Source organism: Triticum dicoccoides, chromosome 7B, assembly GCF_002162155.2.
Source record: "Triticum dicoccoides isolate Atlit2015 ecotype Zavitan chromosome 7B, WEW_v2.0, whole genome shotgun sequence".
Lineage (NCBI taxonomy): Eukaryota > Viridiplantae > Streptophyta > Magnoliopsida > Poales > Poaceae > Triticum > Triticum dicoccoides.
The window spans coordinates 265,131,927-265,148,922 of record NC_041393.1 but is presented as its reverse complement, the minus strand read 5'-3'; the positions used below and the strand labels follow the sequence as shown (position 1 = coordinate 265,148,922).

The 16,996-nt window shown below is 43.7% G+C and overlaps 1 protein-coding gene across 6 annotated transcripts; it reads right to left on the bottom strand.

Annotated features, from left to right (window-relative positions):
• Positions 1–6: 6 nt before the first annotated feature.
• Positions 7–14,628, bottom strand: LOC119337896 (peroxisome biogenesis protein 1-like). 6 transcript variants are annotated; one of them, XM_037610128.1, is made up of 19 exons: positions 14,357–14,628; positions 13,625–13,798; positions 13,274–13,373; positions 11,480–11,716; positions 6,194–6,265; positions 5,384–6,022; positions 5,171–5,262; positions 4,956–5,029; positions 4,632–4,854; positions 4,383–4,476; positions 4,151–4,305; positions 3,598–3,825; positions 2,779–2,979; positions 2,109–2,234; positions 1,925–1,986; positions 1,578–1,695; positions 588–872; positions 347–429; positions 7–245 (listed from the first exon to the last, which is right to left on the bottom strand). In XM_037610128.1, exons 1-18 carry the CDS (start codon positions 14,570–14,572, stop codon positions 391–393), a joined length of 3,135 nt encoding a protein of 1,044 aa, XP_037466025.1. In that variant the 5' UTR covers positions 14,573–14,628; the 3' UTR covers positions 7–245; positions 347–390. The 6 variants fall into 6 exon arrangements, with proteins under 6 accessions (XP_037466025.1, XP_037466027.1, XP_037466028.1 ...); XM_037610130.1 differs by lacking the exon at positions 6,194–6,265; XM_037610131.1 differs by lacking the exons at positions 13,625–13,798; positions 14,357–14,628 and adding an exon at positions 12,592–12,646.
• Positions 14,629–16,996: the final 2,368 nt, after the last annotated feature.

The window sequence follows — 16,996 nt, the reverse complement described above, 5'->3', positions numbered from 1 at the left end:
TCCTCTCTCTCTCTGTGTTAGCATGTGTCTTCCGTACGCGGGGACGCTCTTAATTCGATTAGGAAAACTAGGACACACTGGTAAGTACAGTGTCACATATCCACGGTACATGGCAACACTTTCACTCTCAATTCAGAATTTTGTGCAGATCCCTTCCTTCTTTTGTGGTAGTACAAAATAAGGTAGCCTTAGCCGGGTTCTTTTGTTCCGCGCCATCTGGGTATCAGAGAAACTAGACCAAACATCTGCATTCAGAAGGAACCCAATGTCAATCCAAATGTTCGGGAATTTCATATTAGCATGGATTTTCTTTTAGGAGCAATGCAGATCAAAGCATGCAGGTGACCTTATTTGTCCCATGTAGTTAGTTGTCAATCTTGAAGGAGGTAGTCAAGCCAGCGTCACCTTCTTGCCTTTCGACTCTCTAGCCTGCATAACATTCTTTCAGTAATTGTGCAAGAAATACCACGCTAAAAAGATAGTATGGGGATAATTCAAATGTTCAATCCGGAAATATGGGGATAATTCAAATGTTCAATCCGGAAATATGTAGTATGGACACTGTGAAATTGGGTAACAACTAGCACCTTCGTGGAAAGGGACTTCCTGGACGACACAAATTCGCCAAACTCCTTATCGTACCCCGACTTATCATCAGCTGGTGTAGAAGGTCTAGCCTTCATAGCAACAGACACGAGAAGTTCTTTGCTGATACACGGTTCTCTTTCCGGGATACCGTCCTGCCTGCTGTCCAGAACTTCATGAACCGCTGCCAACCCAGCATCTGTTAGAATAGCTGCGAGATCAGCACCAGTAAATCCTTCAGTCAAGGAAGCAACGTCTTCCAAACTGGCATCACTTGCCAGTGAAACCTGAGACCAACAGAAGACATAAGAACGAAGCCAAAATTAAGAAGAATGTAGATGCGGAGAAAATAAACTGTCATGAATTCACATATATTCCTGATCATATAAGTGAACGTAGTATTCTCTGCTGAAATTGCTCATAAAACGAGAGAAACTACATAACTGACCAAATACTGAAATAGAAAGTCCTCCCTCCGTTCACAAATATAAGATGTTCTAACTTTTTTTCTGAATTGGATGCATATAGACACGTTTTAGTATGTTTATTCACTCATTTCAATCCGTATGTAGTCCATATTGAAATATTCAAAACATCTCATATTTGTGAACGGGGGAGTAATTATGAGGTATATTTTTAGGGGTACAAGATTTACATAGAGAAACTGAGGGTACATCCACTCTAGTCTATTGAGAAATGTTTTTTCTAATCTAGGAGCAAAAACAAACTCATGAACAGTACACCTGGAAAACTAGATAGAAAATTGCTGATGTTCCAATAACTGGTGAATAACCAATATGACACTCCCTCCGATCCAAATTAATTGTCGCAGCTTTAGTACAACATTGTACTCCACTAAAGTTGCACTAAAGCTGCGACAATTAATATGGATCGGAGGGAGTGCTAAATTTCACCGTAAAATATCATACAGAAAAGGACAACATGACAGAACAAACGACAAAACTAACAATGCACTTTATATGAAATCTCACCGTCCTAGAGTGCACTTTCAGAATTTCTACACGCTCATCCCATCGAGGAAAATCACAAAAGACAAGACGATCGAATCTTCCAGGGCGCAAGAGTGCCGCATCAATTAATTGTGGTTTGCAGCACATAACAAAATTAGCAACCCATCAGAAAACGGAATGCAATAAAGTAAGCATTTGAATAAACAAAATCCTCATTGGTAAAAACCACAGCATTTCATCCTATGCTCACTGAAATTATGAAGACTCAACCACAGAAAGAAACATAGGACAAAAGGATAGACTGACAGAGATTACAATCCAAAAGTAGAGACTGCAACCTGTTTTGCTTTGAGCGTTTGAGAATTAACCTTGTAGCAGCAAATACAAATACTCCAGTCAAGGTTTCGACACCATCTAGTTCAGTTAAGAACTGCACAAATACAATTAGAACAACGCAGATCACAGCAAGAAAATAACTAGATAATGTTCTGCCTTTTTTGTTACTGAAGACCCACCTACTGAAGTTGAGTAGCAGCAAAGGCAGTTACTTACCTGATTGACAACACGATCAGAAACTCCTGCACTATGTGTTCCTCGTTGGGGTGCAATGGAGTCAAATTCATCAAAAAATAGTAAGCATGGTGCTGCCGCAGCAGCCTTTGCAAAAAAGTCGCGAACCTGGAATCAACTCATTAATATCAGAACATGGTGATCTCAGTGGTCTTTTGCAACACAAAGAGTAACTATATTCAACAGTAAGACAGGTTTGGGCAATACAAGGCGCAGCGAAATATCATGCTTTCGCGGCACTTTCTTCTAATACAAAAAGATGTGCTTTTAGAAGCGTATTCTAGAAGAAAAATAAGGGAAAAAAAATCCCAAGTATTCTTTATATATGTGCATGAAACTAGAAAAGGGCAAAGACCAGAATCAGATCACAGTACTCCCTCCGTTTTTGTTTACTCTGCATATTAGGTTTGACTAAAGTCAAACCTCCTAAAGTTTGACCAAGTTTTTTTAAATATATAAACATTTACCATAACAAATCTATTTGATGTGAAAGTACATTTAAAAATAAATCTAATGGTATTGCTTTGTTACTGTATATGTTAATATTTTTGTTTATAAACTTTGTCAAAGTTTACAAAGCTTGACTTTGACCAAAGCTAATATGCGGACTAAATAAAAACGGTGGGAGTATTAAAAAAGAGAAGTTCCTTACAGATTGCTCGGAAGAACCAATGTACTTATTCAACAGCTCTGGACCCTTGACTGAAATGAACCGCAGAGAGCAAGCTGCAGCTGCAACCCTCACAATATGTGTTTTACCGCATCCAGGTGGCCCATAGAGGAGGATGTTCGACCGCATCCGTACGGGTGCCTTAGTAAAGACGTTTGGGTATTTTGATGGCAATTCAAGAGTCTAATAAGGAGAAAAATAAATATAAGTAGGACCATCTTATTATACAGGTAACAAAATGAAGGAGTGTAGAAGATAGTTAGTTGACCATGAGCATATAACTTACAAACCAATGTCAATGTTCATTAAAAAATTGTTCTAAACTGGCTTATTAATGTCTTGCACAATCCCTTTGAATACAACAACAATGTTCACTGTAATGTATCTAACAGTCAGTACACTTCAACGTCCCCAGAAGTCAGAAGAAAAGGCTATTACCGCTAAGGTCCTCAACAGTTTAGTTTCAGACCTTGGCGCACGGATAATTTGTATGTTCCGTTAGCTATTGGTATTCATCCCCTGAACAATGGCCATTGATACCCTAATGGAATTAGTACCAGTCAACATATCTTAAAGCTCAGGTTACAATATACTCCCTCCGTCCCAAAATAAGTGTCTCAACCTTAGTACAATTTTGTACTAAAGCTAGTACAAAGTTGAGATACTTATTTTGGGATGGAGGGAGTAGAAATTAGTAAAACTTTTACAGCCAAGAAGATTCGGTGTTGTGAGCTCCTCAGAGTGGCATCATGTTTAACATAAGCTGATGGAAATAATTTGAAGAAGTCAAGAAATGTGCACCTCTTTAATAATAGTTACTGCTTCGTTAAGCCCTCCAACATCTTCCCAACCACCATTATTACCATCAGGAGCATATTTCCTAAGATCACGCATGGCAACAAGAAGGAAGTCATGCAGCGCTTTCAAGAAGTCGTCCTTCACCAGCGTTGGGTTTACAGAGTTCGAATAGGCAGAAGGAAGGACAAAGCGAGAGGCAGCAGCGTGCACAGCCCTATCAACCAGAATTCCCTGCAATACAGTGGTATATATATATATATATATATATATATATATATATATATATATGCATAAGCCGCAGATTGTTCACAAAACACATCACATACATCACAATTTACCTGCTAGACCTACTCCTATCCAAATAAAATTTATGTCCCCCAAAATTGCAGCAATATTACAAATAATAATATGATAAGGTGCTCTATGACAAGCAGGTTACATGATTGAGCTACAAGTATGCTCTGATTATAAGAGAAATTACAAATACTACTTTTGGACATGCTTGTCAATACCAGATAGTCAATAAAGAGCAGTTGCATGATAAAAGGAAACATACCAAGTCATATGCATCATAGCCATCACATTTCGACGCTATCTCTGAAATAATTTCCTCAGAACACTGTAACTTATGCTCCTCAACTTGATGTTTCAATAGTGCTTCACGCTCAGGGATGGCAAGAGCACGGAGTTCAACGTGGAAATCAAATCTCCCTGTGGAATTTCTTATTAGTTCGTCAGAAGTTGTTGATGCAACTCCAGACTAGAAGAAAAATGCGGAAGAAAATAACCAGATGATGTCAGCTCTTGAGGAAGACTCTGAAGTGATTGAACTGAAGCCATCAGTGCAATAGGTCCATATCCACATGCATTACGACTTTTATCCTACCGAGAATACAGGGTAAAGCTAAGCAAGTAAGGCATACAAGTACTCTTGTAAAACAAGAGCAGCCTACCATATCAAGATGGCCGTTAATACAACTTAATTTTTACATATCATAACAACGTAAATAAGGAAAAATATGATAACACCTGCTTACCTTGTACTCGTCCAGGATGTCAGTCAAGTATCTTAATAGCGAATCAGAAGAACTGGACGATTGGGATACTTGAGGATCTGAAGAGATTGAAATTACATTGTCTAGATCATCAAATATGATGATAGAAGGTGAATGAAGCAAAGCTTCAGAAATGCTCTCTTCAATTGTTTGCCTTGTCTCCTTAGCCTTGCCAATTGCAAGTTTGGAACAATCCATATATATTCTGCTCTTGACAACAAAATCCACCTTTCATTGATATATTTTTAGGTGCAATGATCATTATTTTAAAAGAAAAAACTCAGTTTCTTGTAAAGAATGGCTTACATGTGTGCTAGTATCTCTTGATGGTCTTCGAAGTATTTTGCAGCAGCCCGTGTCAAAGCAGTTTTCCCAGAACCCTGAAACAGAACGTGGAGTTAAACAAATTGGAAAAGGAAAAAAAAACATAACCCCGAGCTCAAATTAATTTCGAAATCACAGACAAGTTATGTCAATAGAGATGTAAAATTTCACAAGAGAAACTGGGTATCATTACGTACTCGAGGCCCATGGACAAGAACATGTCCAGGAAAGGGAAGCTTTAGCCTGTTAAATAACCTCAGAGCAGTTGAAGACACGAGCACAGATAGTCCTACAAAGAGGAAAGCATTCAAATCATGAAGTAAAGAACAATATTAGCGATATTTCTAAGTATCTAAAAAATAAAATTCAAAAAAGTAAACATTTGCACGTTCAGTGGAGAAAGAAAATACTTTTTGTCACATCCGACATTGCATTCTCCATCCAACCTAACGAAGATCGAGTCAGCTTAAAATCATTGTCGAAGCCATCGTCCACAACAGAATCAAATGATAAAGCTTCACCCAGCTCCAACCTCCCGAAATTCAATTCCAAGTTTTCAAAATCATCAGTTGGGGCTTTCCAAGTAATCTCAACATTGCCTTGTGAATTGTTGTAAGCAGGGTTTTCAAAAGTAATTGTTAACAGGTAGAGAAAATCATCTCCTTTTCTTAGTTTCCCATCTACCACTTCAAAATGGATCAAAACTTTGGCTGGTAAAACTACTGAACTTATCTCAGAATTTTCAGCATGAAAGGCCAATTCTTTAAGTTGCCCAATAAGCCAATGCTTAATAAGTACCTTCTGTTCTGACATGGATTCAGAAATACTATCAGCATCTGCACTCAGAAGATGCTCATTGCTAGGAGCTTTCTGGAAGAAATTGCCATTTTCTAAAGGAACACTGGTGTTCCTCCAAGTGTCCTTTTCATAACCGCCTAAATCGCTGTTATCATGCACATATTTTTCGTGCATACTGAAATGCAACGGACACATTTTCATTATAGGCTCATCCTTCTTGACATTAGCAGTGTATTTCTTCACATAAACCACTGGAACAGACAAACACCATTTCAGATAATTGCAAAGTAAGCAGCAGAGAAGATGCAACAATAGACTGGCAAAATGGCTATTGAGAAATGCTTCAATTTATAACCATAATTCATAGATTAAAACTGGATAACTCTTGGTATACGGAAGAAAAATCTGGTCTGTGAACTCACATGAATGTGTGTCTGCACTTATAAAGTGACGAATAGAGTAGGGAAGCATAACATGTCCTTTAGCAACAGAGTCTGAGAATAAGATATAGATGTTATGAAGTGAGCCTATATTCCATCGGGCCAACAGGCCAGCACATATACATGAAGGGAAATAAGCAAAGAAGCCCCTATACAATATGATAACTACACACACAGCACAACCCTGTTCTAACACCCCCCCTCAAACTCAAGGGGGATCTTGGACACCGAGTTTGGACAGGAAAAAGCTGTGTTGGGACCGTGTCTGAGCTTTCGTCAGAAAATCAGCAAGCTGAAGCTCCGAGGGCACATACTGAGGGGCCACAATTCTGTCTTGCACCTGAGAACGAGTGTAGGAGGCATCAACACCGATGTGCTTGGTGAGCTCATGCTTAACAGGATCACGGGCAATGCTGAGTGCCCCAGTGCTGTCGGAGAGCAGAGGGGTCGGTGTAGCAGTGGAAACACCATATCCTGAAGAAGCCATCGTAGCCAAGTAATTTCTGCAGTCACGGACGCCATAGCTCGCAGCTCAGCCTCAGCACTGGAGCGAGATACAGCATTCTGCTTCTTGGTCTTCCAGGCAATCAGGGAGGAGCCAAGAAAAACACAATAGGCAGAGAGAGAGCGGCGATCAGTGGGATCGCTGGCCCAGGTAGCATCACAGTAGGCCTGAAGCTGAAGAGAGCTGGAGCGAGGGAAGAATAAGCGACGAGTCACGGTACCACGAAGGTAACGAAGAACACGAAGAAGGTGACTGTAGTGAAGTTGAGTGGGAGCAGAGACAAACTGACTTAGAATGTGCACAGCATAAGAAATGTCAGGACGAGTGATGCCTAGATAGACAAGGCTCCCAACAAGATGGCGGTAGCGTGTGGGATCTGCAAGGGGTTCACCCTCACCAGGACGAAGATGGAGACCAAACTCCATAGGAGTGTCAACCGTGCGCTGATCAGTGAGGCAGGCACGAGTGAGAAGATCTTGGATGTACTTCTCTTGAGAGAGATAAATACCCTCAGGGGAAGAAATGATCTCAAGTCCAAGAAAGTAGCGAAGAGAACCCAAATCAGTCATCAAGAATTGCTCATGTAGACGTTTCTTCACAAAATCAATGAATTGGTGGTCAGCCCCTGTGATAATCATGTCATCAACATAGAGTAGTAAAAGGGTGCGACCGCGAGGAGAAGTGTGAATAAACAGAGCAGGATCATGAACACTAGCAGAGAACCCGATCCTTGTGATGACGGCGGAGAAACGCTCAAACCAGGTACGAGGAGCTTGTTTCAGCCCGTAAAGAGCGCGCCGAAGGCGACAGACAGTGCCATCAGAGACAGTATAGCCAGGAGGCGGCTGCATATAGACCACTTCCCGCAGCTCACCATTCAAGAAGGCATTCTTGACATCTAATTGAGAGATGGACCACTGCCGAACAACAGCAACAGCCAAAAGAGTGCGAACAGTGGTCATGTGAGCAACAGGAGCAAAAGTCTCATCATAGTCACGACCATACTCCTGCTGGAAGCCACGCGCAACAAGACGAGCTTTGTAGCGCACGAGAGAACCATCTGAATGTGTCTTAACCTTGTAGACCCATTTGCAAGTGATGGGTCTAACGCTTGTAGGCAGGGGTACAAGGTCCCAAGTGCCTGTGCGCTCAAGAGCATGAATTTCCTCTGCCATAGCATGCTGCCATTCAGAATGAGCAGCAGCCTCACGATATGTAGACGGCTCAACAAGAGTGGTAGCAGCAGCAACATAGTACGCAGGAGGCTGGAGAGTGTGGCGATCACGCAGATTATACCGAGGAGCAGGAGGGGTAGGTGGTTCTGAAGGAATGGACCCAACAGGGAAGGAGTGGAAGTGGAAGTGGGCGCATCCGAGGGAGAAGGGTGCCGAGCACGACGGGAGTAGACAAAAGGAAGCGGAGAGAGAGGGGAAGTGGAAGGTGGCGCATCAGAGGGAGAAGGGTGTTGAGCACAACGGGAGTAGGTAAAAGGAAAAGGAGAGAGAGTGGATGGCTCAACCCGAGTAGGAGAGTCAGGAATAGAAACCTCATCCTGTGTAAGCTGAAGCTCATGAGCAGACACAGGTAAAAGGCTAGGAGTGGACCTACCAGGTGACGATAAAGGTGAAGAATCAGGTAGAGTCAAAAAAGAGAGAGGCTCGACTAACGACTCGGTTGTGGTAGTAGAAGAATGACGAGGGTAGAAGGAGCGAGACTCATCAAAAGTGACATCTTTGGAGATTCTCAGTCTTCGAGCAATAGGGTCCCAGCAACGGTAACCTTTGTGCTCCAAACTGTAGCCAAGGAAAACACATTCAACAGATTGAGCAGTCAATTTGGTGCGTTCATGAGGGTGGAGAAGAACAAAACAGGCACAACCAAACAGGCGTAGACCACTATAATCAGCTGGACCATCACCTAGATGATCAACTGGTATCCCTCCCTGAAGAGCAACAGAAGGCTGAATATTAATGAGATAAACAGCGGTAGAGACAGCCTCAGCCCAAAAGTGCGGGGGAACAGCAGAAGATAAAAGAAGAGCCCGAGCAGTCTCAAGGACGTGACGATGTTTGCGTTCAGCCACCCCATTTTGAGCGTGTGCACCAGGACAGGAATACTGAGGAAGGGTACCCTGTTCAGCAAGGAAACCACGAAGCGCACGAGATAAGTACTCGCCAGCCGAATCAGCACGAAAAACTCGAACAGAGGAATCATACTGAGTGCAAACCATGGTAGCAAACGACTTGTAAATTTGAAGCACTTGACTACGAGATGACATAAAGTAGATCCAAGTGTGGCGAGAAAAATCATCAATGAAAATTATATAATATTTGTGACCCCCTTTCGAAACAAAGAGGGCAGGACCCCATACATCAGAGTGAACAAGTTCAAAAGGTCGTTGAGAAACAGAATTACTAGAGGGATATGGAAGTTGTATCTGCTTGCCAAGCTTACAACCCATACAAGTTAGTGAACTATCACCAGATACAGACCCTAGAACACCACTCCTAACAAAAGAAGACAAGCGGGAGCCACAAATGTGACCCAATCGATGATGCCACTGAGCGAAGGATGTGGTGGAGGTGGCAGCTGAAGCAAAAGGGGTGGTGATGTCCGACTGGCTAGAGGACGCAGCGGAAGGAAGGCGCAGCCAATCGAGCTCCCAAAGGCGCTGAGAGTCATGGCGCCGAGGACCGATCCCAACCAGAGTCCCCGTACGACGATCCTGAACACAACAAGAGTCAGAATCCAGAATAACACGACAACCCAAGTCAGTAAGTTGACCAGCAGATAGAAGTTGCATAGTCAGCTTAGGAACATGAGAAACGGCAGGGACATGAAAAGAAGACGTGGAAAGAGTCCCTCTTGCGGCAACAGAAAGAGAAGTGCCATCTGCAGTCTGAACTGTAAGAGGAGAAGGCACGGAATTGACAGCACAAAGATGATCTCTGTGTGGTGTCATGTGGAAGGAGGCCCCAGAATCAAGAATCCAGGGCAAAGATGTACCTGACGAAGAGTGCGGTGGTGGACCAGACGTCTGACCAGCAGAACCAGCAGAACCTGAGGATGGTGCAGAAGCAGTAAGGCGGCGCAGCAAGGTGAGCATCTCCTGGTGAACCTTCTCAAGGGAGCCCTCACGAAAATTAGAGGAGCCTCCTGAGTCCTTTTGAGGACGGCCACCACGGCGACCCTGTTTCCTCCTCTTGATGCACTCCGTGATCATGTGACCATCCTGCTTGCGGTAGTTGCAGAAAGCACTAGTGGAGGTTGCTGCCACCTGTGTAGAAGAGGGCACACCAGGCAGCGGTGGTGGAACGCGGGCAGCCAGGACTGCTGAAGAGGATGGCAATAAGCCCGTGCTCCGTAGGCGCACCTCCTCAGATCGCACCTCAGCAAGGGCCTCCAGAGTAGAGAGCCGAGGATGGCGTGCCAATAGCTGAGCACGACTCTGCTCGAACTCCGGCCGGAGGCGAGTGAGGAAGTCGTAGAGGCGACGAACCTCCAGCTTAGCTTGTTGCCGCACACAACACTGACATCTGTGACAAACATCAGCTCCCAGAGAGTCCAATTGGCGCCACACCGCCGACATCTCCTTGTAGAAATCATCCACAGTAGCATCTCCCTGTTGTAGTTGTTGCTCTTGACGAACAACAGAGAGATACATGGCATCCCCTGTAGACTCATAGCGATGGCGAAGGTGCTCCCACATCTGATATGCAGTGGTAAGGGCCACCACATCCATGGTGAGATCAACATCCATGCCGTTCACCAAGATAGAAAAGGCTCGAGCATCATCATTTGTCCATTGCTTGTATAAGTGGAGTTGATTCTGATACTCTTCAGTGGCCTCTTCAAAAGCATCTAGCATCTCACGTTGCTTGGTTTCATCGGCATCAACAGGGAAGGCCAACTCAGCTGGAGGAGTGGGCAGCAGGGGACAAGGCAGAGCACCAGAGAGGTGCTCCCAGACCAGCTGGCCCCTCATGTGCAGCTTCATGTGCTGCACCCAGTCCCTGTAGTTCTGTCCGTTGAAGATAACAGGACATCGTGGGACTGGGACAGCACCGGTGGTGGTGGAGGGCGCCATTGCAGCAGAGCAGCAACAGCAGCTCGTTGAAGACCAGCAGCAGCAGGAGGCACAGCTTGATGGCAGCAGCAGACCAGGAGGAGAAGAGCAGCAGCAGCCGCACTTTGAAGAGCAGCAGCAGCAGCTCGTTGAAGAAGAGCAGCAGCAGCAGCTCGTTGAAGAAGAGCAGCAGCAGCAGCAGAGAAGAGGAGCAGCAGCAGCAGCAGCTCGTTGAAGAGCAGCAGCAGCACGTTGAGGCGGCGGCGCCGGCCGGGAAGGACGGCGGCAGCAGCGGCCTGGAACGGCGGCGGCCTGGACCAGCAGGCGGCAGCAGCTACCAGGAAGAAGAGGGGAGAGGCTCGATGAAGAGAGGAGCGGCGGCCGGCGGCGGCCGCGGCGACCAGAGGCGGCGGCGGCGGCTGGGGAACCTAACCCTAGCTCTTATACCATGTTATGAAGTGAGCCTATATTCCATCGGGCCAACAGGCCAGCACATATACATGAAGGGAAATAAGCAAAGAAGCCCCTATACAATATGATAACTACACACACAGCACAACCCTGTTCTAACAATAGACAACTACTTCTCGGGTCCTTTTGGGTACTGCAACACCCTTCTTTTGCCCAGCTTCTTTGCCTTGTTCAGTAAGCCCCTTAGGCGATGATTTAGATGAAATAGTGACCAACTGGAGATTACCAAATGAAGTCCTTGCAGCTGTATCTGGATGTATCAGCACAGCATAGCTCAGAACCACTCCCAGTTCGATGCCTTTAGATTTAAATTTATGTGTATACTTTCTATCTGCTGCTTGAACACGCAAGAGTGCCTTTGTTTCGACCTGTTCCTTCAATGAACCTTGCTTTTGCACGTCTTGATATTTCTCTTTACGTTTTTTGGGTGCCACGGCAACTTCAGTTCCCGGCACAAGTTGAACTGAAAAATGGGCACAATAGATAACTTGAAATAAGAAGTAACAGTAATTACAGTATATAGTACAGTGCAGCAAAGAAACTTCAAGCCATATGATGCCCTAGAGGCTAGAACTATATATAGGATCTCTTGAGAGGATATTACATTAGCTACAGTCATGTGCAGTACTAGTGCACTAGAGAAGCTATAAAGCGTTGTCTGTAGAAAAAAGATACTTGCAATAGTTTACCTAGTTGTAGACACTAAATTTGAACACAATAAGAGTGCTCAGAAATTATACATCATACCCTGCTTATTCTGATACCATTTTAATGAGGGCATTGCTATCTCGCGCACGAGCGTCCACACACTCAGTTTCCGACAGGACACCTTCTCCCAAAATGGAAAGTGTGCAGTGCATTCTTGATTGCCTTAGGATTAGTTGAAGGATTAATTTAGAATGCCCACCCCCTTGAAATTCAGAGGGGGTGGGGGGACGATTAAATGTAGATTAGGTGGGCCTGCTTACCATAATAACCTACACGTTGACCGCGGCATGCGCGGAGCGCTTGCGTATGTAGTACTTGGTGTAGGCTGCTCCCATGCAAAAGGAAGTGGATCCTGCGCATTTAATGCTACTACTTGTGGAAAGCTGACAATGGCCTGTGGATTGGTTCGAGCGTTGGCACGCGCGGCCGCAAAAGAGTCATTTCATTTTAATGAACTAGCGTAATACATTTTGTTTATAAGAGATGAGATGATAATTGGAATGTTTTGATATTTCACTGAAGTATACATAATCTTGACACTGTGCTACTCCCTCCGTTCCAAAATAGATAACTTAAAGTTAGTACAAAGTTGAGTCATCTATTTTGGAACGGAGGGAGTAGTTTGCAAACCTTTTAAGGCCATGCCCAACAGGGGAGACTTAGCCTGGGCCCCAGGTTCAGATTCCTGCCAGATTAGTAGTTGCCCAGTTAAATCCCGGTGTCAGATCATGCATCGGCACAAAACTATGCACCAGTCGCTTGGTCCTTTTTCCTCCCGCACCAAGCGCCTAGGTTGTTTAGTTAGCACATGTAATAAGCATCCAACATGAAAGCTGGAGTGCTTAGATGCTATATTAATTTATGATTTTTTTTCTCTATAAGCATCTATACAAGCATCTAGCATTGTAGATGCTCTAAGGAGCATCAAAATACTGCAATAAGATTTTGTGCAATTTAAGTTTTGGGCTAATGCTTGGTTCCAGATAACATGAAACCACACAAACCATTAACATACTTGGGGATGGACAGAAGATACTGACATGCGCAATTTACTTTCTTCAAGAACACACTTGATACAAGAAAAATCATGAAAACAAGATCCTTTCAGTGTAAAGTAATTTATAAGAAGTGACTACTTTCTTACCAAGTGCACACAAGCCTCCCTAAAAATGTACATTATATGACTTAATATAGAAAAAAAATAGGAAGCTGAAATTACAACATATGATTTTACATGGGCATTGAAAGCCGCATATGTTCAAAGGATGTAACAGTATCGTGCAAGTGAACGGAAGGGGGGGGGGGAGCATACCAACTGACTTCTTGGGACTAGATGAAACCACAACAAACTTTACAATATTATGGCCATCCAACCACAGCGGAAATTTCATGCCCTCATAAACAATACCGACCTAGTTTGAAGAACAAAATTGAAATTTTACGGATTAGAACTGGAAATGGATTTGTAAATAAGTAATACAGAAACACCGAAGTGCATTGTACAGATGATTTAATTCATTGGAAGACCTGAATTAACAGTTGGTGTAGCATGTGATTAAGAGAAACAATTTGCTGCAGAACTTATAACTTCACTAGGTTTTAATGGCAGATGAAATCAGCAAGCACAGCAAACAAACCAACTACTAAAGAAGACATATAATACCTGCTGCAAAATCGTTTCTTCAGCCAAATCAGCACGGCTCTCTAGTATCTCCCAATCATCCTCACTAAAGGGCTCTATACTGACCGAGTCAGCTCTGGTCAGAGAGTGAGCTACACTGAGTTGAGCTATTGTTCCATCAGGCAATGAAATGCACTCGGCCAACTCCTGTGCAACCTGCAAGGCTCCACCATTTGATGTCATACTGCAAATATCTGGAGCATTTTTTTTCTTTTCTATAATGTATAGAAACTTGTTTAAGGTAAATAAATCGGCAAATCATCTCTTTCAAAAAAAAGAAAATCGGCAAACCATAGATGATCGTTACAATTCTGCACAAGGGATCACCAATTTACAACAAGTACTGGATTAGATTGACAACAAGTAGATAAATCTCGATGATTCTGATTCCATGCAACCCCAACAGCGACCCATCAAACAGTTAAGTAAAATTCCATAATTCTCTCCACGCAGGGATCTTGATTTCATGACTTTTCTTGTTCTTAGTATACAGACATACTAAGACGGAGACCTCAGATCCACGAGGAACAGAATTTGCAATATTAAGGAAACTGAAACGACTTAACGGAATCTCGATAAATTTGATCCCCAAAACCTCCGAAGCAAGCATCAGTTCAGTGAAAAGTAGCAGTAAATTCCGACTCCTAGAGGCTCTATCTAACCAACCAGATGCCATGGCTATCAATTCATACTAGGGATGAAGGAGTCACTCGCCTCGATGGCGCGGGATCGGGACGCGGCGCCGGACCAGGCGAGGGACCACCGTGCGCCGGCGGCCGCGCGGAGGTCGAGCGCGAGGACGGGCGGGAGGTCACCTGAAGCGGAGGTGCGGGAGAGGGCCTCGATGAGGTGGAGCGGGAGCGCGACGAAGCAGCTCCGGGCACCGCCCACGACGCGCACCTCCACCTCCATCCCACCACCACTCGCCATGGCTCGCCTTTGCCCTTCTTTTGGACCTCGACTCTTCTTCTGTTCGGATGGTCAAACAAAAGTCAACCGTTCTCTTATTATTTCCGAGGAGGGAACTACTCCTAGTTTGGAACACATAAATTTCAGCAGGTGCCAAAATAATACTATTTCTCGAGTAACCGGCAGAAAAAAATATTTTTCAATTAAGAGAAGTAGATTTTCATATGCACGCGTAAAAAGCGACGTATCAACTTCCCGCGCAAGATAAGGATGCACATGCATACACCCAGGCCAATATCTACCTAACTTTTTCTGCGGCCTAACAATGTGTTTATCCACCACATAACTAGACGAGGTGGCCGCTCCTTGGCGTTTGATGGAGTCGCAAGAAAAGCCTATTGACTTTGTCTCCTATAAGTTCGTCTGCAAAAGCGACATCGCCGAAAGCAGAGACGCATGAAAGGGCACCTTATGCCCTATTGCGTTTTGGTAATTGATGGTAAGGAAATTAAGATGACTAATGTTTTCAAATCTATTTAAGGAAAATGGTCCTCGTTGATAAGTGGAAACATCATTGGTGATCCTTCATTTTTTCTAGTACCAAGTGGTTGTCTTCTTCAAGCTCATAGCATGTAGGACTTTGGTGAATCCAAGATTGACAATGAGTTTAAGGGTGACCATCTTATCAAAGAGGGCCACAAGCAACTAGCATTGAACTCCAAGTCAAGATCCTCAACTAAAATCCCCGAGTTTTCGACTTCTGCCACTCAATCCTCCATTTTCCCTATCCTCGATAATTATGGTTATTTTTTGTTCGGCAATACCGACCCTACCGAAAAAGGCTTTCACCCTGTTTTTGAAAGTGCAACTAATCCGCCGGTGGTTTTGGTAATTAATAACAACATATAAGTCATTGATCTAATGCTCATTGATAATAGATTTCACAGAAGACTAATGATTGGCATGGCAAGGACTAGTGATTGTGGACCCCTCAAAATGCTAAGGACATGCAATTGGCAAAGCTCCAAGACTCTTCATTTTTGGTTAAGTGATCCAAGATCAGATTAAGTCATATAGGAAAGCCAATACTATTAAAAAGGGATTAGGTGCTGATGATGGGTTTGTTACTCAAGTGCTTAGTGATATTGCTCCAAAACCCTCTCAACCACATTCTCCATATCATATCTGTCCAAAACCTAAAGTGTCATCTCGGTCCCACCAAAATTCTCTATCCTGAACTCAATCTGATCTTGGCGGTTGGGGTATCAAACGACCTCCAAATGCGATGGAATTTGGCAGGCGGTCTACCTACAATATAAAAAGACTACATGTCAACTTTCAACCCATTCCAAGAAACTTGTGTTCCCATTTGGAAAATAATTATTTACAGATGTCGCGGCCGTGTGCAAGTGTGTGCTTGGTCTCGGAACGGCCAACGACGAGAACAGGAAGAACCAGCAACTACGAACGGATGCAAGTTTTAAAAAATGACGACAACACATTGGAAGCTAGGTGAGTATGGGCGATAGGGGGTTCCTTCCCACACGACCCAGAAACCGTCGGGGATTGGGATCCAAGATGCATATACAGTACTCCTGCTTGTTTGTGCTCGCATTGCCATCGCAGTCGATATTCTGTGGTGCTACGTTTATGATGCGCGGCCCATCACAAACGGTTCACTATTATAGAACGTGTATGACAAGCATACAATCACACACATTCGCTTTTCCCAAACCGTATGCGATAACTAATTAAGATGATTAGCTAATCGTCGTACGAGTGTCGGACGGGATTATGAAACATTGGACTGTCGTAACATCGTCGTACACGACAACTATCACACACGCTATTCTATAGTGCAACGTTTACGATGCATACTTCATCAGATACAGTTCATGGTTACGAATCGTGTACGATAAGGCAACTATCACAAACGTTTAGTTTACCCGCACCATTTGTGATATTGTCTAACAACGCACACGCTTTGCAAACGGCAACCGTGTGCATGCTTGCACACGTTTCTCTCTGTGAACCATGTCAGAGTATGGTGTATATCACAAACATTTGTGTTTTATCAACTGTGTGTGCCATAACGACCTGGAGAGCGTTATTTCACCGTAATTTAATTGTTGCTATTTCAGTTGTACCGGATTTAAATTTGAATTTGAATGTATGCTATAGCTTTATTCATATTCATTAGGTTCAAACAACCAATGCATTATTCGATTCATAGGTACATATGTTTAAGAATTAAAGAAGAATGAACCAAACTTGTATACTTGTACTATTAAAGATGATAAGGAAAGAGGCGAAATACATTCTGGTTGCTGAACAAGGTGAAGCGGAATGCCCATATTGTGCCCTCCTCCATGTAGAAGGCACGCACGACTCTAGTCCAACCCCTTGTGATGGCCGACCGCCCATCCTTCACGGTCTTAATGAAAA